We start from the raw sequence: 25,919 nt of genomic DNA on the forward strand, positions 1-25,919 counted from the left end.
GTTAACTAAAGTTGCAATGTGTATTGTGAGGATACAAAATATCACACGTGAAACTACCAAAGTTCAGAAGGCATGTAGCGTGTTTAACAGTAGTTTGTTGTTGCCCACACCAATTCCGCACTGCTGTTTAACAGTAGTTTGTAGTTATCAGCTATTTCATAGCCTAATAATATGTTGAAAATGACAAGTAATAATGCTTCAATAAACGTTTTCAAAAAAAAAAATGCTTCAATAAATGATCCAAGTATGTGTCGGAATGTGGGTTACCTTAATAATATAACTACAAATAACCGGCATGGTTAAAAGTAAGCCAGGATTCATGAGACTCCGTATTTGACAAGTCTTGAGTCTTAACTATGGAAAACAAGCAAAATAACTGAAGGAACAGATCCATTTGAACGCCACGAGTCAAACCGCTGTGATCAAATACCAGTCGTATGATAAGTATTGACTTGTGCAAATCTTCAAATGGATTCCGAGAATTATACCAATTAAGTTGGCATATTTGACTTGCCCAGTAGACAAGTTGCCCACTATACACCCAAATCCTTGCTGTATGTGTTACAAACACATGAAGACGTCGCAGAAGAGAGGAGTCTAAAAATCCCGATTTTAGTAAGAAATCGGGATGACTGAAATCAAGCCATTGCTCCGACAGACTCTGCAAGCTCCTGCAGTAATTCCTTCTGCTCCATAGTAGTGCAAGACTGCATAAAGAAATAAATAGTGTCAAGCAGATTCGTAATCGTTAAGCATGTGTTACAACTGTGATACAAGGATAAGTGGATGATATGATAGGCATGAAAAGAGGGACAGATGAGGAGAATGACGATTATATCCAAAAGAATAATAACCTGAATAGCTGCATCGATGTCACCTTCAAGGAAGGAGGTAAGTTCAAAATTCATTTTTAGACGGTGATCAGTGACCCTGTTGTCCTGAAAAAGGAAATCAAATAGAATTAGTTCCTAAAGAAGTGAAGAAACTTGAACTCCATTAAGCCCTACAAAAATCTCTGAAGTTGGAAAGATAAAAACAATTAGCTATATTCAGTGATTCCTTTTGAAAATAATTTGGTCAATTGAGTCTTCTCTACAGGAGAATCCAATTTAAGAAATTTTGAAATCCAACAGTTTGTTCAGTAACACTACTGAGAGGATTTTTCAGGACAAGAATAGGACTTTATATTTTCAGTTTTCAGTGGGGTACATAACATTTCAGCTAAAGACCATCAGAAATTGCACCTTGAAGTTGTATGTCCGAATTTTTTCTGCACGAGAACCAGTGCCCACCTGCCATTGTGCAAGAACAAGTATGATAAGAAAATGTCACAAATCTGCAATTTCCATCCCATCTGTTTACTGGAAAACAGCTTTAAGGATGAACAATGCTATGATTTGGCCCAATATTCAAGCATTCATCTCTTACAGCTGTTTAGTATTTTCCAGACAAGCATATTAGTTAAGTACTACTATACTGCATCTTTGTGTGTCTTTGGCAGTTTAAACAAACAAATTGATGTACTTGAAAGAAAGGAGCTCTCACCTGCAATTTTCTTTGATTCCTAATCAACTCTTGCTGCTCCCTCACTTTAATTTCATACCTAAGAGAGCATAATTATCATCAATCATGCAAGCATAACTTTCATTTTTCTTTTTTTCTTTTTATAGATCACCAGTAATGCAACGAAAAAAAATCTCAATGGCATGTACAATTCAAAATGTCACTCACAGCTTTGCTCTGAGTAATTGGAAAGCTCGATTCTTATTTTTAAGCTGAGTCCTTTCTTCAGTACAAAAGATTCTGATTCCTGTTGGTTTGTGGAAAAGATCAATAGCGGTCTCCACCTTGTTGACATTCTGCCCTGCATCACATAACCAAGCATGTGAGTTGAGAACAATGATCAGCAGTAGATAGTATGAATAATCCATCATATAAGCAAGCATGTGATTTGAGATTTGAGAACATGTTCAGCAGTAGATAGTATCAATGATCCATGGAAAGAACTAGTTATACCTCCAGCGCCACCAGAGCGTGCAGTTGTAAGCTCAATATCCTTTGGATCAATTTCCACCTCAACTTCATCAGCCTGAAACCAAAAAATGCATAAAAGCATATATAAGTTAGAGTTACTGAGATTGCATAGATTATAAACTTACTCATATTACAATTACTTCAGTGTGACCTGCATTGTCCAAAATGGTATGTGGAACACCTCTTACAATGTGAAAACAAACTCACCTCTGGCATGATAGCAACTGTTGCAGTAGAAGTGTGTACACGGCCTTGAGTTTCTGTTTGGGGAACACGTTGAACTCGATGAACACCAGATTCATACTTCAATTTGCTATAGACACGTTTTCCTTTGATCTCCAAGACGCATGTCTTAAAACCCCCCATATCAGCCTAAGAAAGATAGGACAGTTATGCCCAACAGTGGCATGGCAACAGAAAATGATTACATTCATAAAGCTAGCAGTATATTATTACCTCCGAGCACGAAACTAGGGTGTGCTTCCATGAGTTACGTTCACTATACTTTTGATACATACGTACCTAAAAGATGTAAAAACTTAGTGGAATTAGTTTCAGTGTGAAGAAACCAAGCATGCTGCAAATGAAAAGAACAAGACCTGTCAATAATGTTTATAATAAAGATAAAGACTAACAGGTTCTGATTACCATAATACAAATTGCAAAGTAATGCTGCTTTTGTTATGTCAATTATGTTCCATGTTAAATGATCACAAAGATATAGCATATTATTTGCATTATATTGACTGCACTAGGAAGGACAAATGGAACATCTACCTACAAGATCACCGGCCCAAATTCCAGCCTCATCACCACCTGTACCCGCCCTCACTGTGAAAGAAATAATTAGTTTCTTTGCAGATACATGAAAGAAACAATTAGTCGTATTCACTAAAATAAAAATACATGTACTGACACAAGAGGACCAAGGAAATACAAATTTAGTTGAAGACATTCAAAGCCAAACCATGTCCAGTTTTAAGCAACATGTAAGACAAAATAACAAAAATTCTAGGAATACTATATGATCCGGCTAATGCATACATAGATTAGTTCATCAATACCAAGTCTAAACCTTCTTCATTTAAGCACCCACAAAAGCATGAATACATGATAACCACAGTAACTGAGTCTTGATGAGTCAATGGCAAAATGGGTCGACCATAACCTCTCTATACCTACACCGTCTTATGACTCACACTTTCACAGTAATGATTCATATATTCCAAACCCATTTGATTTTTGCTATGAACCAAATTTCTTCCAAATTTTATTCATGGAACTAGAGTGTCACATCATTTTCTGAATTTTAGAAACTAAAATGCAGACCTAAAAGAAATTCTACAAATTATGCAGGTAAACAAATTACTTAAAATATCCAAAATATAGAGGATGAACAAAATAGTTACAACTAAAATGCAGACCTAAAAGAAATTCTACAAATTATGCAAGTAATTAGATTACTTAGTATATCCAAAAGATAGAGAATGAACAAAAATACCTTCAAGCATTATATTTCTTGAATCAAGAGGGTCAGTAGGGAGCAGCAGTACCTAACATGTAGGAAAAGAAAATAGGAACTTCAAATCCGAAAATGTAGTTGAGGAACTGAATCTACATAAACTATGCCAGAAAAACATGAAAGAAGAACAGGCACTTCCTGGTTAGTTAAATTAAAGTCTACAGATTTTAATCACCTTAAGCTTCTCCTCAAGCTCCTTTATTTGTTTGGTTAAGGTTTCAAGTTCTGATGCTATCATCTCAGCCATATCTTCATCGCCACCTTCGTCCTTTGCCAAAGCTGAAGTAAAAGTTAAAATGTAATGTACTCGTGAATATTTTAAAAAACAGCACTAGGGATTCCGAATAGGAAAAAATGTGTGTTTAAATTTGCACACAACAAATGGTATGGAAGAGGAAGAGTACCTTTTGTTTCTTCTAATTGTTTTTCACAATCCTTGAAATTCCTGTATGCCAACACAACCTAACAGCCAACAAGCATCGACAGAATATGATGATTAGAAAAAGATGTCATGGGCATCTTATGAAAATTGTTTGCATATATTAACTACAACAAGGGTCAGTAAATTGTAAACCATAAATATCTTATCAATAATAATTTATGAAATGGAAAATAACCAAATGTGAAGTGCAGCACCTCATCAAGCTCTGATATAGACTGGGCCAACTTCTGATACTCACTTGGATTTGAGACTACATCTGGATCAGCCAGCTTGGCCTACAAGGGATTTTGCAGTATTGAGCAGTGTAACTACCATAAGTTCCAAATTAACAGTGCAAAGTAGATATGGTACAGATTATTTCTATGGACAACATGGAGAGGGTGGGGAAACAACAGTTACAATGAAATCCAAATACGGAGTTATATTGTAATTCATGCTAAACCTAGGTCATTCCAGTCCTTCGGAAAAGAAGCATACCGATAATTCTTTCCACGTCTTCTCAGCGGATTCCAGTTTTGTAATTATATAGGGTTCCTGCAACTCAACATTTTCAAATTCAACTGTCTTTAGTGCTTGCTCGAATTTAATTTTTTTTTTTTTTTTTTAAAAAAAACAGCATTATCCATTAAACATATCTCTTATCATTTCCTTTTTATCCTCTGAAAATTCGTCCATCCTATTTATTGTGAAAGCTTTTGAATTCAGTAAATGATAAATTCATACGGACCGCCATGCAGATGATTCTTCGATAACGATTTTGGTTGCGTGATGGTCGGATGAAAGTTGGGAGTGCGCCGCGGAAGCCGCAACTGCTGCTGCTGCGGCGGCGTGTTGGGAACTGCATCGAACATACGGCGGAGATTCTGGAGGCGAAGCTGGTTGTGAGACCACTCATGCTTAATTTTGTGGCGCCACTGCCTTAAGCTGAACTGGATAAGAAAAGCCGCCAAGTTAGATGAATTTTCAAAACAGGACCTCAGTCCTCAAATCAACGGAAAAAATGGTTCAGAAATCAGAATAGAGCAACTGAGCTAATCGAGCCGGGTCAAGTCTATGTGCTTGCTAACGCGCCACGTACCCCTGTGTTTTAATAGTCCTTGCACTTATGCCCTGCTAATTTTTATACCATTTATCTTTCATATTATAATAATACCGAACTTAATATTATTATTATAAAAAAATTAGTTAAACATCTTTAATCGAATCAAACACATCAAATGAGACGGAGTGAGTATTAAGTCATTCTTATTTAATGCATTGTACTTGTGTCATAGATTTTAATATCTTACAATGATTGCAAGCCACCTCATACTTAAAAGAAAATTTTAATTAATAAATAGTGATATACTTATGTTATGTCACTTTGAAAGAATAGTAAAATTTTACAGATATGATATAGCCTAACACCATGCATACGAAATTACGGATAATCTAACAATTCAAGCCTACCTCATTCGAGGAGCCCATATCATCACAGTTTCTTGACATATCAAAAATACATTTTATTTTGAAATAATATTGCGCGTAATATATACTCTGTATCAATTTAAAAAAATGTAGTCCACATTCTCTATAATTCTATAAAAGGGACATTAAATGAAATATTTAAGGAATAATGAAATATTTAGAGAATAAAAACTACAACAAATTATTAAATTCTACAAATAATTTAGGATTCTACAACTATTATTACTTCATATTAAACTTAAGTACATTCACAACTCCAGAATATGAGGCTAGTAGCCTCATACCAAACCCAAGAGCCGAAGCATAACTGGCACCTGGACTTATAGAGCACTGTCTCATTAAAGGAGCTAATTTATGAATGAGCACGACACTTAATGAGAAGAACGTATGATACATAAGGGCATGGTAGTTATTACATATTCACCTGTACTTAGAGCATCCCTATCAAGAGATAAAACTTGGATATTGTCAGAAATTATACACCATGGCATCAAAAAGTGAATGAGAGAGAATGGTCCAAGAGCTTCTGCAAAGCATTGGGATATTTGGCTTCCCAAGGAGAAAAGTAATTAATGCTCCATTTATTGCTGTGCGCGTTTGGCGCACAGCAAGCGTCACTGCACGCGCCCGCTGGGCACGTCAGGCGCGCCAGAGGCACGTCAGGCGCGCCAGAGGCGCGCCTGACTTTAACATTGTTTATTATTTTTTTTTTAATTATATTTGTTTTATTTTTTCCCTTCATCCTCATTTTCTTTTTCCTAATCACACTTACAAAAACTCCTCAATAATCGCGAAATATCTCCATTGATATGGATGCTCTTATATTTAGTATAAATATTAACCCATTTGATATGCGGGTGACACTCATATTTTGTACTCAAATCTGTTAAACAATACTACTTGTCTTACTAATCTTTCCATAAAATATTACACCTTATTTGGTAGCATTTATACCGTCAACTCCTATAAACCTTTTAAAATACACATATTATCATATAACTTTAAAGCTAGTACAATTAATATATTGGCTTTCACTATGATTAAGTTACATTTTTTTTTTCAGCTTTAGATTCTATATGTTTGTATATATGTATTTATTTCAGTAAATTAATAATCGTTCATGTAAAGCTTTTTCACCATATATATGTTATAACGAGGAAAAATGTCTAAACATTCATTAATAATCAATTATGATAAAAAATTATAGTTACCCTTATAAATATAACTGATTTTTCTTATGCGCGATGCGCAAAAAATAGGTGCTCAATATTAATAGTTTATATTAAAATTTTAAATTTATTTAGATTTTAGATATTTAAATTATTGTAAATAATAATAATAATAATAATAATAATGTAAAATATTTTTATAAATTTTATATTTATATTTTAGAAAATAACTAACATATAACTCCAATAAATATGTATATATTATTATTATTGAAGAAAATAAAAAAATATATATAGTGGATACATATGCAGGTAACAATAGTGGAAAAGATAACGGAAGTTATAACGGTAGGGATATGTTTGTCTAATATATTGTAAAGTACAACTTTTATAACATAATATACAAAAAAAACTTAACGGAAAAAAACAGACATAAATGAAGGGTATAACCTTCATTCACACTTATTATGTTTTTAGATTTGTCATCCTAATATCCAATAATCATAACAATCAATATATGATCCAGTTCACTTCCTAAAAGTTCACAGTTATTTCTTTTAGAACCTACTAGAACATGACATAAATATAAAGATAATTATAATGGTCAACACAAAAAAGTATATGCTTAAATCTCTATGATGCAACACACAACCAATTAGACCGGTGAGGACAGTATCACGTAAAATTAGAATCATTGCAATCAATTTTATTGTCATGTTTTATATGTCCTGGACATTATTCATTAGTCAAATCAATTTTTAATATAATTTCTAAATATATAAACTTTGTATATTAATATTATGTACTAAACTTAATATTATGAAAAATTGAATTAAAAACAACTAAGCATGCACACACATCAAATGGGACGGAGGGAGTAGCTGATTTCTTGCATATTGAGATACAAAATATTCGTGACAGAAGACATGTCGAGAAAAATCAATAACAAGGGATAGCCGAATAAGGTGGGTGAGCGTCATTAGACATGCCGATATAGTAAACATGTGTATATATTTTTTGTCACACTTGTGTGAGACATCCCATGGATCCTTATCCGTGAGACGCTGTTTGGTCGTGTCAACATGCAAAGTAATGCTTATATTAACAAATGTAATACTAAATCATGAATAAAATGTTAATTACTTATATGATAAAATGTATTACTTTTGAATGAAAATATAATGCTTTTACATTTTGATGTAAAATATAAGGAAAAACATAATATTTTTGATAATTAAAAAAATAATAATACTTTTACATCAAAATGTAAAAGCATTGTATTTTCATTTAAAAGTAAGTAGTCTCTCAATCTCATTTTATCTGTACTACTTACTATTCATATATCAAACAAATTCTCTTTTTTTTTTGTTTATTTTCTTTAATATTTTTTACTTATTTTTAAATTTGATTTGTTGTGTTTAATAGTGTTTTTGTGTAGTTTCTAAATTTATAAATTGTGTATACTAATATTAAACTTAATATTATTAAAAATTGGATTAAAAATAACTTCAGTCAAGCCTCATTAACCGAATAAAACACATAAAATGAAACGAATGGAGTATTACATTTTCTTGTATGAGTAATAAATATTTTATTCATAATTTAGTATTACATTTGCTAGTAGAAGTGTTACATTTCATATTGATCTGACCTTGTCTCACAGACAAGGATCAATGAGACGGTATAACACAAGTTTTTGTCATATATTTTTAGAGTTCTATTATAGAGACTCCCAAATTCAACTCCATCAATTATACTCATTGATGTCAGAAACTTGGATATGACATTTTTATCTTATGGGTCAAAAAAAAATTGTCAACATCTAAAAATTGTGAGAGTGAGTAGAAATTAAGAGTACAAATAATACTACGTATTTCCTATATGTTTATGTGTTATATTTTGAATAGGGGCATTTTGCTTATTTAAACTTCAACATCTAAAAATTGTGAGAGTGAGTAGAAATTGAGAGTACAAATAATATTTCCTATATTTTTATGTGTTCTATTTTGAATAGGGGCATTTTGCTTATTTAAACGATATTATGTTTCTATTCCATAGTCCAAGTCCAACAAAATAAAAAACGTGATTCCTAATGTAATTGTACCTTTATTCTTCACATGAATGAAACAGTAAAATAATATTTATATCCTATTTTTTTTCTTATTTAATTAATGTTAGAATTAGGGATGTTAACGAACCGAACATAAATGAACGGAGGTTGTTCGTGTTCAATTCATTTGTTAAGAATTTTAGAGTGTTTGTGTTCGTGTTCATTTGTTAAGCTTTTTGAAAATCCTGTTCGTGTTCGTTTGTTAAGCGTTCATTAGTGTTTGTTAATATTCGCGAACATGTTAACTAACATGTTCATTAACGTTAACGAACACGTTCATGAATGTGTTAGTTAACATTAGTGAACACGTTCACGAATGTGTTAGTTAACATTAGTGAACACGTTCACGAACATGCTCGTGTACGTTCATGAAGAGATTCGTGAACAATTAATTACCAAACACTTACACATGTTCATGAACACAATTCGTTCGTGAACAAGACATAATCTACATTCACGAACAATAACCAAACAAACAACACATCTATATATGTTTGTGAACATGTTCGTAAACATGATTAAACGAACACTTAACGAGCTTGTTCGCGAACATTACTAAACAAACATAAACGAGCTTGTTTGCGAAACGAACACAAACGAGCTTATTCATGATCTCTTAGCAAACGAGCTTACTACTGTTCAGAATATGTTCGTTTATTAATCGAGCTTTAACATTTTTTTGTTAATGCTTATTTACTTTAATAAACAAATATAAATGAAGACTTATCGAACACGAATATAAGTAATTTGTCGAAAATTCTGTTCACTAATGGTCTAACACCCCTAGTTACAATTCAATTATAACACCCCTAGTTAGGATTCAATTATATTCATTTTATTTGTATTCTTTAAACCAAACATCAGTCACGTAATATTACAGAGAAATGGAGTGAAATTACCATTTTGTACCAAATGTGCCTTTTTATTGAATGGTATATTACTATATTAAACCCTTTGGCGGGTACGTGAAGTGAGCGTGAACGTGCTTTTTTAGAGAGAGAAAAAGACACGAAAATAAATAGAAGAAGACAGACATGAGACATAGAACATAGATCGTAACTTGATACTCCTATAGTCCTATTCCTATTCCTATTAGAAGTGCACTACAAATTTTAAGGAACAGCGAGCTTGCGAAACGGACTGTACGGAGAGAGAGAGAGAGAGAGTCTCCATTACACTGTAGCAAGCCGACCATATATACACATATATATAATATATATATAGGTGTGAAGATATATGTATGCGTAGGTAGGATACACGATCGAGCTTTTCGATCATTAGCAGTGTGTATTTGACGCTAACTTACTGTAATTCCTTTTTTTTTTTTTCCCCTTTGATTTCGGTTGATTTCCCGGAGAAGTTGCCTGAACAGAGAAAACCTAGAGAGACTATGGAGATGTACGGACGGAGCACAATCAGGAACGGGTCGCAGCCGGATACGAGCGCGGAATGGGCTCCGGTGGGACCGGAAACGGATCTAGAAGGTGGGTTGTTGGGTTTAACGTTCTGATTACGGTGGTTTAAGTTTTGTTTCTATCTACATTGCGGATTTCTTAGGGTTTTTATGATGGTAAAGATTTTCTCAAGTGTTTGTCATTGCAGAATCAATGCAGAGGTTGGGGTTGTGGGGCAGAGAAAGGTACCCGGAGAGGCCGGGTGTGCCCGACTGCGCATACTACATCCGAACCGGGCTATGTGGTTATGGTGGCAAGTGTCGGTTCAATCATCCTCGTGACCGTTGCTCTGTAAGCTCTTGATCATTTACTATATATCACTATATATGAGTATGCAGTTGGTTTTCCAGTGTAGTGTTTGTTTTGGTTGTTGTGTAGCTTGAGTAGGACATTTGAGTATTATGCTCTCATTTTAAAAGCCCTGTGTTTAATTGTCCTATCTAACTTGGAGAAAATGACAAGTGCAGAAGATAGATCCATTTACATGTTTTTTTTGTTAAACTTTTGGAAATTTCACTTCAATCATCTGTTCCTCTTGTGAATTAATGTAGTTGTTGATAGTTCACCACTTCACCATTGATTGTAGTAATTGAGACTAAACTCCTATTTATATTGATCTTTGAATTGTTCTGGCTGGAAGGTTGGGGCAGTACAATTGGGAGTAGGGGTATATCCTGAACGACCAGGGGAGCCTACTTGTCAGGTAATCTATTTCATTTACTTGAGGATTTGCTGTTATACATTTGAAGCTATTTGGATTATCTGCTTCATGTTTGATAGTTACTTTATTGATTGCGTAATTTCCTTACATGCAGTACTATTTAAGAACAGGAGCCTGTAAATTCGGTGCATCCTGTAAGTTTCATCACCCAAGAAATGCTGGTGGATCCTTAAGTAATGTCTCACTTAATATTTATGGATACCCATTAAGACCGGTAATGATCTCTTAGTTTCTAATACAAGTAGGCATTTGTGCCTATTCAAATCTTTTCTTGTTTCTTTTATATTCCATAAGATGTACTTGGTTTGTGGGTTTAAGCTTTTTGACCTTTGTGGATCATGACAGGATGAGAAAGAATGCTCCTACTATTTGAAAACGGGGCAATGCAAATTTGCTTTAACCTGTAAATACCATCATCCTCAACCAGCTGGTATGTCAGGGTCAGCAGCTGCACGTCCATTTTATCCGACCGTGCAGTCTCTTCCTGGACCTTCCACAGAACAGTACAGTGGCAATTCAGCTAACTTTAGGGTCACAAGGCCTCCATTATTACCTGGTTCATATTTGCCTAGTGCTTATGGTCCAGTACTGCTTCATCCAGGCATGGTTCCGGTTCCAAATTGGAGTTACTCGGTAATTAATAAGACCTTTTTGTTAATCAACCTCTACTCCAGTGGAAATGCCCTTTCTTAGAGTGTGGTTAGTTTACTTGATGCAGGGACCAGTTAGCCCATCACTATCTCCTGGTGCTCAACCCTCTAACGGGTTAGCTTCTGTTTATGGAATATCACAGATGGCTTCTTCTTCAACCGCCTTTCCAGGACCTTATTCTCCTTTGCTGGCATCCACTGGTCCTTCAAGTAGTGCACAGAATGAAAAGTGTTTTCCTGAAAGGCCTGGCCAACCTGAATGTCAGCACTACATGAAAACTGGGAATTGTAAATTTGGATCATCTTGTAGGTATCACCATCCACCAGGCTGGAACTCATCAAACATAAATATTGCTTCCAGCCCTCTGGGGCTTCCTCTGCGTCCAGTAAGTGCACATTTTTCTTTTATCTTCCATTTTTTAAGGCTTCCCCTTATCTATCTGCACTCAGTACCTTCATGTCTGATGACTGAGTTTAGCTCATGGCTGTTGGATAACTTACCATATATGATTCTTTGTTTTGTTTCTCTTCCTCACATAATGTTTGCTGTTGTTTTGTCTTTTTGCTTGTATTGTCCTTATCCCCCCCCCCCCCCTCCCTCACCATTATCCTGATACACATAGCTCAGTCCATAGACTTCTGAGAGCATGACGTTCTTAATTATTTTTGGTGATTTTAAATGTATCGATTAATGAAATGTTTGGCAGTACTTGATGCTCTGGTGATTAGTGTGGGTTGTGAATTTTTATTGTTAATATGCTTTGCTTCAGGTCAATATTATTTATTTTCTTCAGGTTAGTATAATTTTTACCAATCAGCTGTTAGATCTTGTAGCAGCTGCAGGTATCATATGTTAATATATAGTATTTGAACAAGGACTGCCCTAGTTTAATTAAAACCATTGACCAATTACTGAGACTTGTGGTGGATAAATGAATATAATGATGGACTTCAGTTTGCCAAAGTCAAAGGTTTTAAATTTATGTATATTCCAGACTAACTATTTTCCTTTTTGATGGTGCTAGTATGAATTTGTTCATGCCAGGAAGGTATCTTAGTTTATATATTAATCTAAGAAGTAAGAACCAAAAGGGCTGAATGGCTGATATTGGTTTCTCTGAATTTGTCTGGTCTGTATTTGACTTGTGCAACGCATTTTCTTCTCTTAAAGTTGAAGGAAATATTCTGTTCATAATGTTTTGTTGCATGTTACTTTGAATGCCTTTATATATGCAATATCTAATTAGTTTGTATATAGCCACGAAGAGTAGTTCTTTGACCAACTTGTGATCCTACTTTTGATCAAAATACTAGTACTTCAATTTTTTCTAAAGCTTATTGTTGAACTCATAAATAGTAATATCCCATGCTCATTGGACAATGATTGATAAACTTTTATTGATATTTTTTCAATTTATGGAGCATATCCTGTAACCCCTCGAAATTTATAATAAATCATGGACCCTTAATGTGGTTTGGAATACATTAGAACACACATGCACAAAAGAAATATCATGTGGTTTGGAATACATTAGCCTCTTTGAATCATTGAATGCTCATCTACTTAGCTATTATTTTTAATGTAACTTCAATCATTAGTTGAAGAGGCCTGTGGGACCATGTCTCCCAACCACGGTAGCATGTACCTTCTTACTTTTAGGAATGTAGAGTTTACTGATTTTGGTATTCACGCAAATCTGTTTTACAGGGTAAGCTTAATGAATTGGAACTGTAGGTTCATCATTGTGTAACAGTTTCTGTTTAAATTATAGTGAAAATAGAGGAGGTTGAGTTAATAGATGTTTCATTTCATAATGGAACCTTTTACATAATGGCTTTCTACTATCTGATGGCAGGGCGTGCAACCTTGTTCTTTTTATCTGCAAAAAGGATTCTGCAAGTTTGGTCTAAGCTGTAAATTTGATCATCCAGTGGAGAGTACAATATAGTCCATGAGCTACATATTCTGTTACCAATGTACCAGCTGCTTGGGGTCTTCTTTTCTTGCTTTGGTTCCTATTTCACTGCCAAAGCTGCGTCTGGATTTGTTCGTGGATCTATTCAGATCCCTTGTGATTATCACGAATGATTCTAGTAGTTCAGATGGGATTCAGGTCAGGGAAGATAAACTCTTAAACTAAAAGCTGAGTCCAATTCACAGTTGCAGTAGTATTTTATGTTTTGGGTTTGTAGTCTGTAGAGAAGAAAGACAATCCAGTTTGTTGTTACTGTAGCTTTTTTGGGTGTCCAGTCCAGTTACTATTATGTTGTGTGAATGAAGTTGGAAGTATGTTAGATTATCCTTTCTGAGAAGTTGATGAATGACTTAGGATAGCTCATCAATTCTTCCTCTGCATATCCCCAACCTTACCAAGTTTTTTTGGGGTGACAAGGAAAACTCGCAGCCATTATTTGAGGGTGTGCACCGAGTAAATCCCATCTTGTGGCCCTAGTCGGTAAAAGATCACAACTCTACAATGAGGTAAATCAGTCTAAGTTGTCTATGACCACAACTTCACAAGGAGGTAAATTAGCCTATAAGTTGTCTATAACTGACTGGTTCAAATTAGGAAGGTTGGGATTTGAGCTTGTGACTTTATAATTACAAGTTTAAACCAGGTTTAAATGATCGGCTCAAATAATTGAAAGATCAATAAATAACAATAATTGAAAGATCAATAAATAACCAACTTAGGTTTAACTAATCGGCTTAAACAAATGAAATATCAATAGATAGTTCTCGCAAGAATTCAAAAAGTGAATCTGATCAACTTGAAAAGTAAATAAATAGTCAACTTAAATTTAGTTAATTGATTCAAATTAAAAAAAAATACCAATAAATAAGTAAAGTGAATCCCATCAACTTGGTTGAAGTTTTTCTTATACTAACATACAAGGTGCCGGATCTCACATGTAATTGTGTAATTGAGTGAAGATGTCCGTTAGTCAATTATTGGAGAGAAAAAAAAAAAAAAACACACCAAGAAAACAGTGTGGAAAAGAATCAAATCAGGTGGGCTGGTTTGCATCAGAGATAGAAATTCGATTTCATTTTGTCATACTGGAAGGTTGAATTGGTTCTTGGATTTGTATACGTATATGGGGATGTAGGGGCCCACGTGTCTTGTGTACGGCATCATTGTAGCCACACCCTCATCTATTCATCCAAACCTTGTCGACCACCACCTCCTCATGTGAAACCTATTATTTGAAACATCCTTTTGCTTGCTTTTCTCTCCTCTGTTTTTTAATAATAATTCATTCTTATTTTATCAAAATAAAAATATTGTCTAGATTTGTCTCTCAACCTTCCAATAATTATATTATAATAATATTTATTACACTTACAATCCTACGTTGTGGGTCTTGTTTAAACAACACCACCATATTATTTTTATTATTTGTTGTTTATTTTTAAAAATATTTTGATCTAAATAGCTAGTGTTATAGGGGTTTGTAGTTTTTTTGTGAGATAATAATAAAATTCATAATATTATCTAAGAGGTTAAATAACTCACAAATTACACAGACCCTGCAATGAATTTAACTGAAAAAATATTAACCATAATTAAACTATTAACGATCAGAATTGTATAACTTTTCTTGAAGGTGAAGTAAATATGACTGGAATACACTGCATGAAATTGAATAGTCCGTAATAATTATTAATGAGTACTAAATAAGATTTTGCTTCCCTGTTCGGCTAAAAGCTGCAGTGTGGTCCTGCCCGGACAACCTCAAAACATTTTTCAGGAGACTAAAATATGTTTAGAGAAAGATACTGCATACTTAAATTTACTAAAATCTCACTTTAATTACTTTAATTTCGTGCCCATAATTTATAGTTTTTATTTCTATTGGATTCGGTTTACAGAATTACAGTAAAAGAACTCACATCTAATTGAAAAATGAATTCCTAACATGATACTTTTCTAATACATTTAAAACAATTTATAATATTTTAATTTAGAATTATAAAGTTTTATTACTGGGCTTAAAAATTGAAATGATTCTACACTCACAGTATCACATGATAGTCGTAGTGAGTTTACCAAACAATTGCTGGCAGTAAGAAGTGGTGGCATTAATGGGGTCATCATTGCCTCCCTAAGCAATAATTCCAATTTAGAGTAACATTCAACAGGAGCATGATGAGATGAGTCTCAGACATACGATTCCACAAAAATGATACAATGTTAAAAAGCCTAAGACAACGTGTGTGTGAGGCTAAATAGGTATAGAATTTTTATTATTATTTTTTTACCTTTTAATTTTTACTGACGTAATGCTGCCTCCCTTTTCTCTCTAAAACAAAAGCCTTTCTCTGCTCAACTTCGGCTTCCACCGCCGGAGCTCTAATGGAGCTTTGAGCCGGCGGTTTTGGTCACCTTCCATGTTTGCTCTCGCTCTTCTTCTGTCCCGACCACCGTCGCAGTTCCGTCCGCCTCCGACCACCGCCACAGATCTTCTTCTTCCGTTTTCTCTCCCTTTGAATAAAATAATAGTAGGTAGGTATTGGGGTTTGTGTTGGTAGTCTTGAACTCCCAACCCTACTTTGACTTTACCCACTTTTTTTTCTCTATTATTGTGTTGTCCTCTCGTTAGTTTCACGAGCATTTTTCCTCTCGTTACTTTCACGAGCTTTTCATTTTCATTAGCATAAATCGTTTAGTTTGGTTTCGACAAGTGTTGATCTTATCCTGGGCGAGCAAAAAAGAATGATGACGAAGACCCAGATCTTTGAAGAAGCTTTAAGCTCCCTGAAGGAACATAGCTTCATAGTTATGAAACAGTCTGCGATTCAAGTTTTCTATAGCATAGTTAGAAAAGTTGTTTCTATGTCTGACTGTAAGGAATGGTTTACCATTTCATTGATAATTGATGTAAATGTTTTATGTTATGAATTAATGGAATAGCTACGTTTATCTTCAAAGAAGAAAAAAAAATTTACTGACGTGAAAAGTTATGATAGAGTCATCTATTAATGTGATACTTAAGTTGATGTCAAATCTTCACTCACAAGTTAACTTTTGTGGTGGAGTTATGCTTTTGACTTGAGTGCTGTGTATCGTTTAATGCTCTCGTTCATAGTCTAGTACTAATGCTTCATAAGGTCTACCCAATGCCGAGAAGAGTCCGAGTCGAGAATGTGGGCTTACATTTGTTTTTATTTACTGATGTTGTAAGTAGATATGATCGCGGTTCGATTTCGGTTCCGAATCGTCGATTCACGATTTTAGAAAATGACAAATTGGAACTAGAGTTTTTTTTTTTTTTGGGGTAAATTCTATTTTTTATTTTAAAAATAGTCCAAATTCAACCATTAAGGTTTTTTTTTTTTTTTAAAAAAAACTTTTTGAAATTTTGTCATTCTGAAATTTAAAAAAAAAAAGACTACATCAAATATTTAAATTTTATTGTTAAATTTAATTTATTTTTTTTCAATTTGGAACCATAACCAGAATCATCTGTATGCCTATGGATTAGTTTTTACAATACATGGGTTGGTTCAATCCGAACCGTGATCATAAGTGTTATTTTGTTTAAAAGAAAAAGAAGAAGCTAGGAATTGGTTAGGAGATGGGATGTGATGATCATTGCAACCCCTGTGGCCATTCTTATTATTAGTCTAAACAACGAATCAACAATGGTTAGTGGCTTAATCATCAATTTGAGGTGTGTTTAAGTGGGAGCGACAAAGATGTCAACTCCAAAAATTTAACTGTTAGCTATAGTGTTATGAATCTTTTATTTATTTATTTATTTTGGTTATTCAATTAATGATGTGTTAGTAATTGCAAAAAGTGAGAGAATGTAATATTTTTCAAACAAAATAGTCAATCTCTGATTAAGTTGGAAAAGACCTTGCGTGCCATCTCATCCACACCCTCATAAATTGTAATGCCGCAAAATGTAATGATTTGGCCATTAAGGTAATTTGATCATTAAACAACTTACCTACATGTAAGTTATTTAAACAATACAATCCTCCTCGAATTCTATAACATAAAACATGACACCATCTATCAATCACTATATAGTGTGATGACACTTCTGTTATCATTTCAAATTGACGGTCACGTTTGGTCTTTATTGCTTTTGTTATTGTTGTTAGACTCGTTTGTGTTTACATGTATTACTATTAATTTTTGTGTTAGGTTATATTTATATCTAACAATAAGTCTCAAACATACTATTGCAGAAAAATGATACAACATAACGTTAAAAAGCTAGAGACAATAATGCATGTGAGGTTAAATATGATTAATAGAGTAATATTACATGTAGTTTTACTTTTTACTCTTATAACATGATACATTTTAATTCATGAAAAAAAAAGTGTTTTTCCAAATAAAATCAATATTAGCGGTTATTATCTTCCATTAAGTAGCTAGGAATTGGGTTAGGAGATGGGATGTGATGATCATTGCAATCCCTGTGGCCTTTCTTATTAGTCTAAACCTCAATGATTTGTGGCTTAATCATCAATTTGAGGCGTGCACATCTGCCGGGCCCCACCTTTTCACCTCAACCCAATTGCGTATACAATTTCATTTTCTATATATGAATTTGTAAATCATCTCCATTGAATCAAAAGAGTTTAGGATTCCACATTGTATCCTTTAGCTCACTTTTCTAGGTGAGGTTGGTTCCATCATGAATGCTAGAATAGTATAATTTTCTAACCCATTTGCTAAAGAAAGGAGCGATGACATTCAAATTTATGGCATTTAATGATCACAAGTTTAATTATTACTTAACATCTTTTTGATCAATCAGAAAACGGACTGTCCCTAAACCCCTTAAGCTGAGGAGCAAAATGAGTAATTTGCCCGAGGAGGGACTTGTGTCGGATTAACTACTGGGACTCCTACAAGAAGCAACAATGGGGAATTTCCCTGATAGAGCATTGTGACTCGTAAAGTAACTGATTTATATGAAAATATACGTACTCATATTTTTTTCCCATGACGTGTAATTTGTGTTATTATTCGCTGATCTGATTCTATTTGTCTAGATGCATGAAATCCAAGTATGCTAATTGTTCAAGTGCATGAAGAGCATATTTTGACATAATAATTTTGGTGAGGCAAGATATTAGATCCACCCAACTTTGTGGCTCTTAGCTTGCTTATAAACATGAGGTACAATGCAATTAAATACCAACTAATCCTTTGTTCCACTTTAATTAGCTTTACACATAACCTTAGCTTGTTGCATATTTTTTAAAAGCCTCATCACCTTTTACTCCTCAATAGGTAGCTTTCAGTGGCTATGATTACAATCCCCAAAAGCACTGGCAACCATTCCGGAATCTAGCAATCTCTAATGAAACACAGCATGGTGAAAACTCAAAAGACCCTCTCTCACCTTTCACCGAAAAGCATCTCCACCGTGTGCCACAGCTTCCCATATTTTGACTTTCACAATTTCAAACACATTAATCAAAAAAGGTTTTTCCTTTTCCCCATTGCATGGTTTCATGTCTTTCTGCTCCCTCCAGTTTTGCCCTCATTCCCACTTTCACACTTCTGGGCTCTGAGAGAGACTGACAGAGAGAGTTATGGGAGTTGTGACCATTGCAGAGCTGAAGCCTAGCGTTTCTGGGAAGAGGTCTTTTAGGCCCAGTTCCAGTGCTAGACATGTTACAGAATGGTGGGTATTTGTCTTTCTTGATAAGTTTCTATTTTTTTTTGGTCTTTTCTGCTCCTTATTTCTGACATTAATGCGTTCTGTTGGAAGAGCAAGAAATGGGATTATGCATTATTGCAGTTTTTTACCCACAATCTATCACAGAATCAACTGAGCTGTAAATGCGGGCCCGTATTGTAGTTTGTTTCTAGGAGGAGTAGGGATTCTTGTTTTTTTTTTGGTTGATGGCAGTATGGCACTTAGAAACCAACTGAGCTGCTTGTGCGGCTACATTCTTACTAGTAGGAGCAGAAAATCTTGTTTTTTTCTTTTTTACTTATAACACCAGAAACCAACTGAACTGTTCGTGCGAGTGCATTCTTGCAGTTCTTGCTAGGAGGAGCAAGAATTCTTGTTGTTTTTTTGCTGATGGCACTCAGAAGGAGTAGGAGCAGAAATTCTTGTTTTTTTACTTATAACACCAAAAACCAACTGAACTGTTCGTGTGATGCGTTCTTGCAGTTTCTTGCTAGTAGGAGCAAGAATTCTTGGTTTTTTTCTGATGGTAACAAAAATATGATCCATCAGTCACCAGTCCCTGTCTCCCCTTTTCCTCGGATCCACTCAGCAGACAGTGGCACGAGGACAGTGGTGGTTCAATGTTCTTAAACTTTCACACTACACACTACTGCAGTAATTTTTGTGGATAGTGTATAGGGATTTCTATTCTATTCAATTCAATTATTTTTCTGGCTGCTTCTGTGGCCCTTTTGGAAGGTTCATAACCCATACCTTCATTCCTTGACTGCTACTTTCTTTGATTGATCATGCACATGCATCTTCCTGTGCTACAGCCAGTGGGGGAGATCAGGAAATGTTCTTGTCATTTCAGACATCCCTCAAGAAATCATGCTGTATTATGCTTCTTCTTGCTTTAGATTATTAGGCTGTACATGTCTGTTGATTTCAAGAACCTGCAGGATGTGACAATAATTTCTGCAGATTTATGTTCTGTTATCGCGAATTGAACTAACTCGATCGATCACTGTATTGCAGGCCAATATCTGATGTTACAAGTGATCTTACAATAGAGGTAGGCGGGGCTAGCTTCGCGCTTCATAAGGTATGGATAGTCACAGCAAGAAGGTGAAGTAAAAAAAAAAAACACAGAGGAATAAGGCAGGGAGATTTTTAAGATGTGTGTGTATTGTTTGATTTCTGCAGTTTCCTCTGGTTTCGCGGAGCGGGAGGATCAGGAAACTCCTGGCAGATGCGAAGGAATCGAAGGTTTCGAGGCTGAATCTTTCGGATGTTCCTGGGGGATCAGAGGCCTTTGAGCTGGCTGCGAAGTTCTGCTATGGAGTAAACGTCGAGATTTCGCTCTCGAATGTTGGGATGCTGAAATGTGTGGCCAGTTTCCTGGAAATGACAGAGGAGGTATCAGAGAAGAACCTGGAAATGAGGAGCGAAATCTTTCTTAAGGAGATTGTGCTGCCAAACATATCGAACTGTATATCTGTTCTGCACCGATGTGAAACGCTGCTGCCTGTCTCTGATAATAAGGCCAATCTTGTTGCCCGGTTGATCAACTCGATCGCGAATAATGCTTGCAAGGAGCAGCTAACTTCGGGTTTGTCCAAGCTGGAGCATAATTTCCCCTCGAAAGCCAACCAGAGTGTTGATGTTGATGCAGAAACCCCGTCGGATTGGTGGGGGAAGATGCTCACAGTCCTGAATCTTGATTTCTTTCAGAGAGTTGTTTCTGCAGTAAAAGGGAAGGGTTTAAAACAGGATATTATCAGCAGGATCTTGATCAACTATGCCCAGAATTCCCTTCAGGGAATCATACTCAAAGACCCTCAGTTGGTTAAAGGAGGGTTCTTGGATTTGGATTTCCAGAAAAAGCAAAGGATCACAGTGGAAACAATTTCCAGTTTGCTGCCAACACAGTCCAGGAAAAGCACTGTCCCAATTGCATTCCTTTCAAGCCTGTTGAAATCTGCAATTGCAGCCTTGGCTTCCACTTCCTGCAGGTCTGATCTAGAGAGGCGAATCGGGCTGCAACTCGACCAGGCGATTCTCGAGGACATCCTCGTACCTGCGAATCCTCACGGGAATAGCCATAGCCCTCTGTATGACACGGATTCCGTCCTGAGGATCTTCTCGTTTTTCTTGAACTTGGATGAGGATGATGATGAGGACAGCAATCCATTGAGGGATGAAGCTGAAATGGTTTATGATTTTGACAGCCCTGGCTCCCCCAAGCAAAGCTCAATCCTTAAGGTGTCAAAACTCCTGGACAACTATCTTGCAGAAGTTGCACTTGATTCCAACCTCTCCCCTTCAAAGTTCATAGCCCTTGCAGAGCTGCTCCCGGACCATGCTCGCCTTGTTTATGATGGACTATACCGAGCTGTTGACATTTTTCTCAAGGTGCGTCTTAACTAAAAGGCTAAATTGATAGTAAGGTAAAATCATAACTATAATCATTATAGTTAGTTAGACTATTGACTTGGTAACTACAATGTTACAAGTTCGATTCCCAGCGAGACACTATAATGCTTTGTTAGTTTGAGCTGAGTAACTTAGTATGGTTTACCTTGTCATGGTCATTTGTTGGATGATGTACTAAATATGGAGGTATTCACAAATATGCTAGGGTACTAGGACCGGACTGTAGAGGGATACTTTAATGGTTTGCTTGTTGGTTTAATTAGTTTAACATCGAGAGTGATTTGAGGCCGGAGTGTCCCGAGTGATGATACAGTAAGCCTAGATGCCCAAAGTCCTCCCTCCTAACATTTAATGCCATATTTATAGGGGGTGAAGGGAACACATACTGAGGCTTGACATGTGCGACACGTGTGATCCATGCATAGGGGAAGGTCGAAAGCTTTGCTAATTCCTCCGCGTGTGGTTAAGTTCCTTATGTTCTCGTTTCTGTAGTGATTGGGTTGGACCAAAGGAGTGAGGCTTAGCTTCTTGAGTAGACTTGGTCGAATAGGTTGTCCCAACCTGAGATGGTCGGGTCGGATGAAAAAAGGCGGACACAGACTACTATTATTTAATTAAGCTCCCGCTTGGTCCCTTCACGTCTAGATTGGGTCGGTTCATTTGAGGTTGGTACACCCGGGTATATTCCTTATCAGCTAGTTAGGATCACATGACATATTTATCCTGTACACACCTTCAAGTAGTTACTACATACCCTTATAATGACTGTGATTTCCCTCGTTCAAACTCTTAGCCGTAGTTGTGAGTTAGCTTATTGATCTAATTAAATCAGCTAAATTACTTAATTCTTTACTCACTAAGATCAAAGGACACAATAATAAACATTCTTGAATAGTGACTACAGTTTCTATCCTGACTAAAAATAACCTTCATGTTCTTGTCTCAGGTTCATCCAAACGTCAAGGACTCAGAACGGTACAGGCTCTGCAAAACAATCGACTGCCAGAAGCTGTCACAAGAAGCCTGCAGCCACGCCGCTCAAAACGAGCGGCTGCCGGTGCAAATGGCGGTCCAAGTCCTCTACTTCGAGCAGATCAGGCTACGGAACGCCATGAACGGCGGCCACAACAACCAACTCTTCTTCGGCTCATCACTCCACAATAACCAATTCCCCCAGCGCTCCGGCAGCGGCGCCGGGAGCGGCTGCATCTCCCCCAGAGACAACTACGCCTCAGTTCGAAGAGAAAACAGAGAGCTAAAGCTCGAAGTCGCCAGAATGAGGATGAGGCTAACGGATCTGGAAAAAGATCATGTCTCGATGAAACAGGAGCTAGTGAGGTCTCACCCCGCTAATAAGCTGTTCAAATCGTTCGCCAAGAAACTCAGCAAACTTAATACGTTGTTCCGGATAAAGGATTTGAGGCCTTTGGGTGGGAAAGTTAATGCGGAAAGCCGGCTGCTTTTCCAGAAGAGAAGACGCCACTCGGTTTCTTGAGGGTTGGGTTTGGTTTGATTTGTCTGTGTGAATAACAAGGAGGAGAGGAGTGTATAGTTTTTTAGTTTACTGGCCTGGTGTGAGTATCTTACATACATAGTAAGTACTGAGGTTGTCTGCGTTTGAGTGAGTGATGTTGCTTTGTGTTTTTAGTGGAATCTCGAAAGCACCCAGCATTCATTCACTCCATCTTCTTCTAGTCACTACACTATCTTAAAATCTAAAGGAATTGAAAATGTCTTTCCCTTATGAATTGATTGATTCTACTAAAAATTTAATAACTAATTAAACTATGTTACATTATTATGAATGAATTGGAAGTGAAAAATAACTACATTCCTCTATTTCATTTCATGACCTTTCATTCTAAGTAATTGTACAAATTCTAGTTAATTCTAATTAATCTTATTAGCTTGATTGCACAAGCTCTGTTTTTGAAGAAAATAGGTGTACAATATGGTATTGCATTTGTATGAAGTTAATATTGTTCTTTGAAGTATATGGCATATACAATGCAACAGATTGAGAAAAGGATGATCAAGATATCGAAGGTGAGGGCGGATTTGGCCTGAGAACTGAGCTCCATGTTCTTCCCACCCAGTCTATCCACCATGTCTGGAACTGATTCCCAGTTCTCCACTTCTTGCATGTGGGGATCTTGAAACTTCATCCTCAGTTTCTCTGCTTCTTTGCTCGCTGCTTCCTGGGCAAGCGTCCAGTCATAAAACTTGCGTTTTTCCTCGTTGCTCAGAACTTCATACACTTCTTTTAGCTTCATGAATTTCTCTGATGCAGCTTTTAAAGGAAGGGAAGTTGTGTCTGGATGATACTCCTTTGATAGTCTCCTGTAGGCGGCTTTGATCTCCTCCACATCGGCATTTGCACCCACCCCCAAGAACCTGCACGTTATTGCACAGTTAAAAAAAGATCCACATAACTAACTATAAACTGTGTTGACTTTGTTTAGCATATAAACATAAATGTGCAGTCTAACTATCAGCTTAGGCTTTTAGTTGAGAAGTTGAGATGAAACACATGATTCAATTTGGTATCAAGCCATACAAAAAGATCATGGGGATAGGATAGAGATTTGAGATTAACTGGTAGTGAGAATCTGTTGAACTGTTGAGCAATTCTGAGAATTTTTCTCCCAGAAGCTCCTTTTCATCGGCTTTTAGTTGTTCTTGTGTTGAGCTTGAGCTGTTTCCTCCTATCCACCCTTCATCTTCGTTCTCCCAGTGGATTCTGGTATCAACTCCGGGAGGGGCTGTTTGCCGCTGCGGTCTTGGGCCCTGCGTTGCAAATATCCTTACGCGCCGGCACCCGTACGGTGTTCTTCTCCTCTCTACCGCCGGGGACTGCCGCAATTCGGTTCTCCGGCATCTCTGTAAGATACAGAAAAAGGACTGCGGAGCTGTTGTGGAAGCCATGGGAATGAAAGGTGAGGTAGGTCGTTCCTGGTTTTGGGGTTCTGGCCGGAGTTGAGAAGAGGTGGCTTTCAGCCCCTCTCAGCCTCATCTTTCTTTGTGGCTCACAATATAACCTGGAAAACTATCACTAAACAACATATAATTATTTAATTTCGTTTTCTATGAGTGACCAGGAAATTCACAATTACTGTCCAATGGTGTATATAGAATAAATCATGTATGTCTTTTGATTGTAATTGGTAAAGAGTCAAAAAAAAGTAAACCAATTAAATTTGATCTTATCTGACAAAAATTATGATTGCATACAAGAAAATAAACTAACTAGCCTAAGTTACTCCGACAAATTAAAGAATTACAAGATGGCCAGGTAAATCAGTTAGTTTATACTAAATTGCGTATAATTGATGGATTCAAACTAAAAAAAAATTAATAGGCACTGCTTTTATTAGTTGGAAATTAAACTTGAATTCATATAGTTACTAAGACAACACTCTAAAATCAGCATAATTACATTTCATAGGGGCCACAAGATTCATTAAAAAAAAAAAACATTTTATAACCACAAAAAACAAACATTATACAATTGAAACACAGACTCCAAACAAAGCACGTTGACTACATGCTGTACAGACTTCTTTTTCTTCCCCCTCAGGTATACACGAACTACTACATCTATATTAATGTAAAAACTTTCCAGAAGGAACTTGAATAATAATGTTGCTGCTATTTATTTCTTGAAGATGGTGAAGCTGCATGCCCTTATTTCTTCCTACTTTTCTTCTCATTTGCTGCAGTGAACTCAAGTAGCTCAGCCATTGAACTTAGCTTGTTACATAAAACCAGCTCAATATACAACTATACATGTGCGTGCGCATATATATTAGAGCTATATGCATTACATAAAACGGGCTAGCTCAATATATAACACACACACATATATTAGAATTAGACCCATATGGCTTTAGCTTTCTTGAGGAGTGGGACCAGTTGGCCCTTGAGATGAAGGGACATGATCTCACTTTCACCCCCAACAAAATCTCCACCTATGTAAACTGCAGGAACACTGGGCCTCAGCCCAGAAGCCACCAGCTCCCTTTCAAGTTGCTGGCCGTTGGGGAGCTCATCAAGCTCATAAACGGTGGCGTTTGCCCCAAAACTGGTCACCAGAGACTTGATACTGTGGCTCATGAAGCAAGAACTCTTGCTGAAGATCACCACTGGCTTGCATGATGCTAAGCTCCTCACTGAATCCATGGAAGAACAAATTAAATTAAATATAATGTTATTTGTATGTGTATATTATTGAGGTGAGCTAGCAGGTAGTTAAGTATGTAGTTGT

At 36.1% G+C, this 25,919-nt stretch overlaps 5 protein-coding genes across 7 annotated transcripts; 2 read left to right on the forward strand and 3 right to left on the reverse strand.

Annotated features, from left to right (window-relative positions):
* Positions 1-194: 194 nt before the first annotated feature.
* Positions 195-5,035, reverse strand: LOC116017857 (peptide chain release factor APG3, chloroplastic). The gene is made up of 15 exons (XM_031258503.1): positions 4,726-5,035; positions 4,476-4,532; positions 4,193-4,273; positions 3,961-4,018; positions 3,732-3,835; positions 3,536-3,587; positions 2,816-2,865; positions 2,491-2,556; positions 2,242-2,406; positions 2,017-2,089; positions 1,732-1,864; positions 1,546-1,603; positions 1,245-1,292; positions 855-938; positions 195-707 (listed from the first exon to the last, which is right to left on the reverse strand). The coding sequence occupies exons 1-15, from the start codon at positions 4,891-4,893 to the stop codon at positions 639-641; spliced, it is 1,266 nt and encodes a 421-aa protein (XP_031114363.1). The 5' UTR covers positions 4,894-5,035; the 3' UTR covers positions 195-638.
* A 4,694-nt stretch (positions 5,036-9,729) lies between these two features.
* Positions 9,730-13,882, forward strand: LOC116015147 (zinc finger CCCH domain-containing protein 32). Of its 2 annotated transcripts, none has more exons than XM_031255165.1 (8): positions 9,730-9,992; positions 10,105-10,228; positions 10,347-10,489; positions 10,839-10,901; positions 11,014-11,133; positions 11,265-11,552; positions 11,638-11,955; positions 13,426-13,882. In XM_031255165.1, exons 2-8 carry the CDS (start codon positions 10,135-10,137, stop codon positions 13,516-13,518), a joined length of 1,119 nt encoding a protein of 372 aa, XP_031111025.1. In that variant the 5' UTR covers positions 9,730-9,992; positions 10,105-10,134; the 3' UTR covers positions 13,519-13,882. The 2 variants fall into 2 exon arrangements, with proteins under 2 accessions (XP_031111025.1, XP_031111026.1); XM_031255166.1 differs by having other exon boundaries at positions 9,730-9,968.
* Positions 13,883-18,769: 4,887 nt separating this feature from the next.
* On the forward strand, positions 18,770-23,453 carry LOC116016717 (BTB/POZ domain-containing protein At1g03010-like). 2 transcript variants are annotated; one of them, XM_031257090.1, is made up of 4 exons: positions 18,770-19,225; positions 20,258-20,324; positions 20,426-21,634; positions 22,602-23,453. In XM_031257090.1, exons 1-4 carry the CDS (start codon positions 19,134-19,136, stop codon positions 23,148-23,150), a joined length of 1,917 nt encoding a protein of 638 aa, XP_031112950.1. In that variant the 5' UTR covers positions 18,770-19,133; the 3' UTR covers positions 23,151-23,453. The 2 variants fall into 2 exon arrangements, with proteins under 2 accessions (XP_031112950.1, XP_031112951.1); XM_031257091.1 differs by lacking the exon at positions 18,770-19,225 and adding an exon at positions 19,752-20,115.
* Positions 23,454-23,471: 18 nt separating this feature from the next.
* LOC116016718 (NAD(P)H-quinone oxidoreductase subunit T, chloroplastic) lies at positions 23,472-24,661 on the reverse strand. The gene is made up of 2 exons (XM_031257093.1): positions 24,252-24,661; positions 23,472-24,049 (listed from the first exon to the last, which is right to left on the reverse strand). Exons 1-2 carry the CDS (start codon positions 24,578-24,580, stop codon positions 23,629-23,631), a joined length of 750 nt encoding a protein of 249 aa, XP_031112953.1. The 5' UTR covers positions 24,581-24,661; the 3' UTR covers positions 23,472-23,628.
* Positions 24,662-25,111: 450 nt separating this feature from the next.
* On the reverse strand, positions 25,112-25,919 carry LOC116017216 (monothiol glutaredoxin-S6-like). Its single transcript, XM_031257754.1, has one exon. It carries the CDS (start codon positions 25,832-25,834, stop codon positions 25,526-25,528), a length of 309 nt encoding a protein of 102 aa, XP_031113614.1. The 5' UTR covers positions 25,835-25,919; the 3' UTR covers positions 25,112-25,525.

This window comes from Ipomoea triloba, chromosome 4 (genome assembly GCF_003576645.1).
Source record: "Ipomoea triloba cultivar NCNSP0323 chromosome 4, ASM357664v1".
NCBI classification, from domain to species: Eukaryota; Viridiplantae; Streptophyta; class Magnoliopsida; order Solanales; family Convolvulaceae; genus Ipomoea; species Ipomoea triloba.

What these genes read in the sequence shown, in the direction of transcription:
- LOC116017857 (XM_031258503.1), bottom strand. Translation starts at nt 4,893, where the DNA reads ATGAGTGGTCTCACAACCAGCTTCGCCTCCAGAATCTCCGCCGTATGT. An exon ending in AAGAAATATAATGCTTGAAG is followed by an intron (nt 2,866 to 3,535) that starts GTATTTTTGTTC and finishes TTTCTTTCACAG; the next exon opens with TGAGGGCGGGTACAGGTGGT. An exon ending in TTCGGACATACAACTTCAAG is followed by an intron (nt 939 to 1,244) that starts GTGCAATTTCTG and finishes TTCCTTTTTCAG; the next exon opens with GACAACAGGGTCACTGATCA.
- LOC116015147 (XM_031255165.1), top strand. Translation starts at nt 10,135, where the DNA reads ATGGAGATGTACGGACGGAGCACAATCAGGAACGGGTCGCAGCCGGAT. An exon ending in ATCCTCGTGACCGTTGCTCT is followed by an intron (nt 10,490 to 10,838) that starts GTAAGCTCTTGA and finishes TCTGGCTGGAAG; the next exon opens with GTTGGGGCAGTACAATTGGG. An exon ending in TGGGGCTTCCTCTGCGTCCA is followed by an intron (nt 11,956 to 13,425) that starts GTAAGTGCACAT and finishes ATCTGATGGCAG; the next exon opens with GGCGTGCAACCTTGTTCTTT.
- LOC116016717 (XM_031257090.1), top strand. Translation starts at nt 19,134, where the DNA reads ATGGGAGTTGTGACCATTGCAGAGCTGAAGCCTAGCGTTTCTGGGAAG. An exon ending in GCTAGACATGTTACAGAATG is followed by an intron (nt 19,226 to 20,257) that starts GTGGGTATTTGT and finishes ACTGTATTGCAG; the next exon opens with GCCAATATCTGATGTTACAA. An exon ending in CTGTTGACATTTTTCTCAAG is followed by an intron (nt 21,635 to 22,601) that starts GTGCGTCTTAAC and finishes TTCTTGTCTCAG; the next exon opens with GTTCATCCAAACGTCAAGGA.
- LOC116016718 (XM_031257093.1), bottom strand. Translation starts at nt 24,580, where the DNA reads ATGGCTTCCACAACAGCTCCGCAGTCCTTTTTCTGTATCTTACAGAGA. An exon ending in TCAACAGATTCTCACTACCA is followed by an intron (nt 24,050 to 24,251) that starts GTTAATCTCAAA and finishes AATAACGTGCAG; the next exon opens with GTTCTTGGGGGTGGGTGCAA.
- LOC116017216 (XM_031257754.1), bottom strand. Translation starts at nt 25,834, where the DNA reads ATGGATTCAGTGAGGAGCTTAGCATCATGCAAGCCAGTGGTGATCTTC.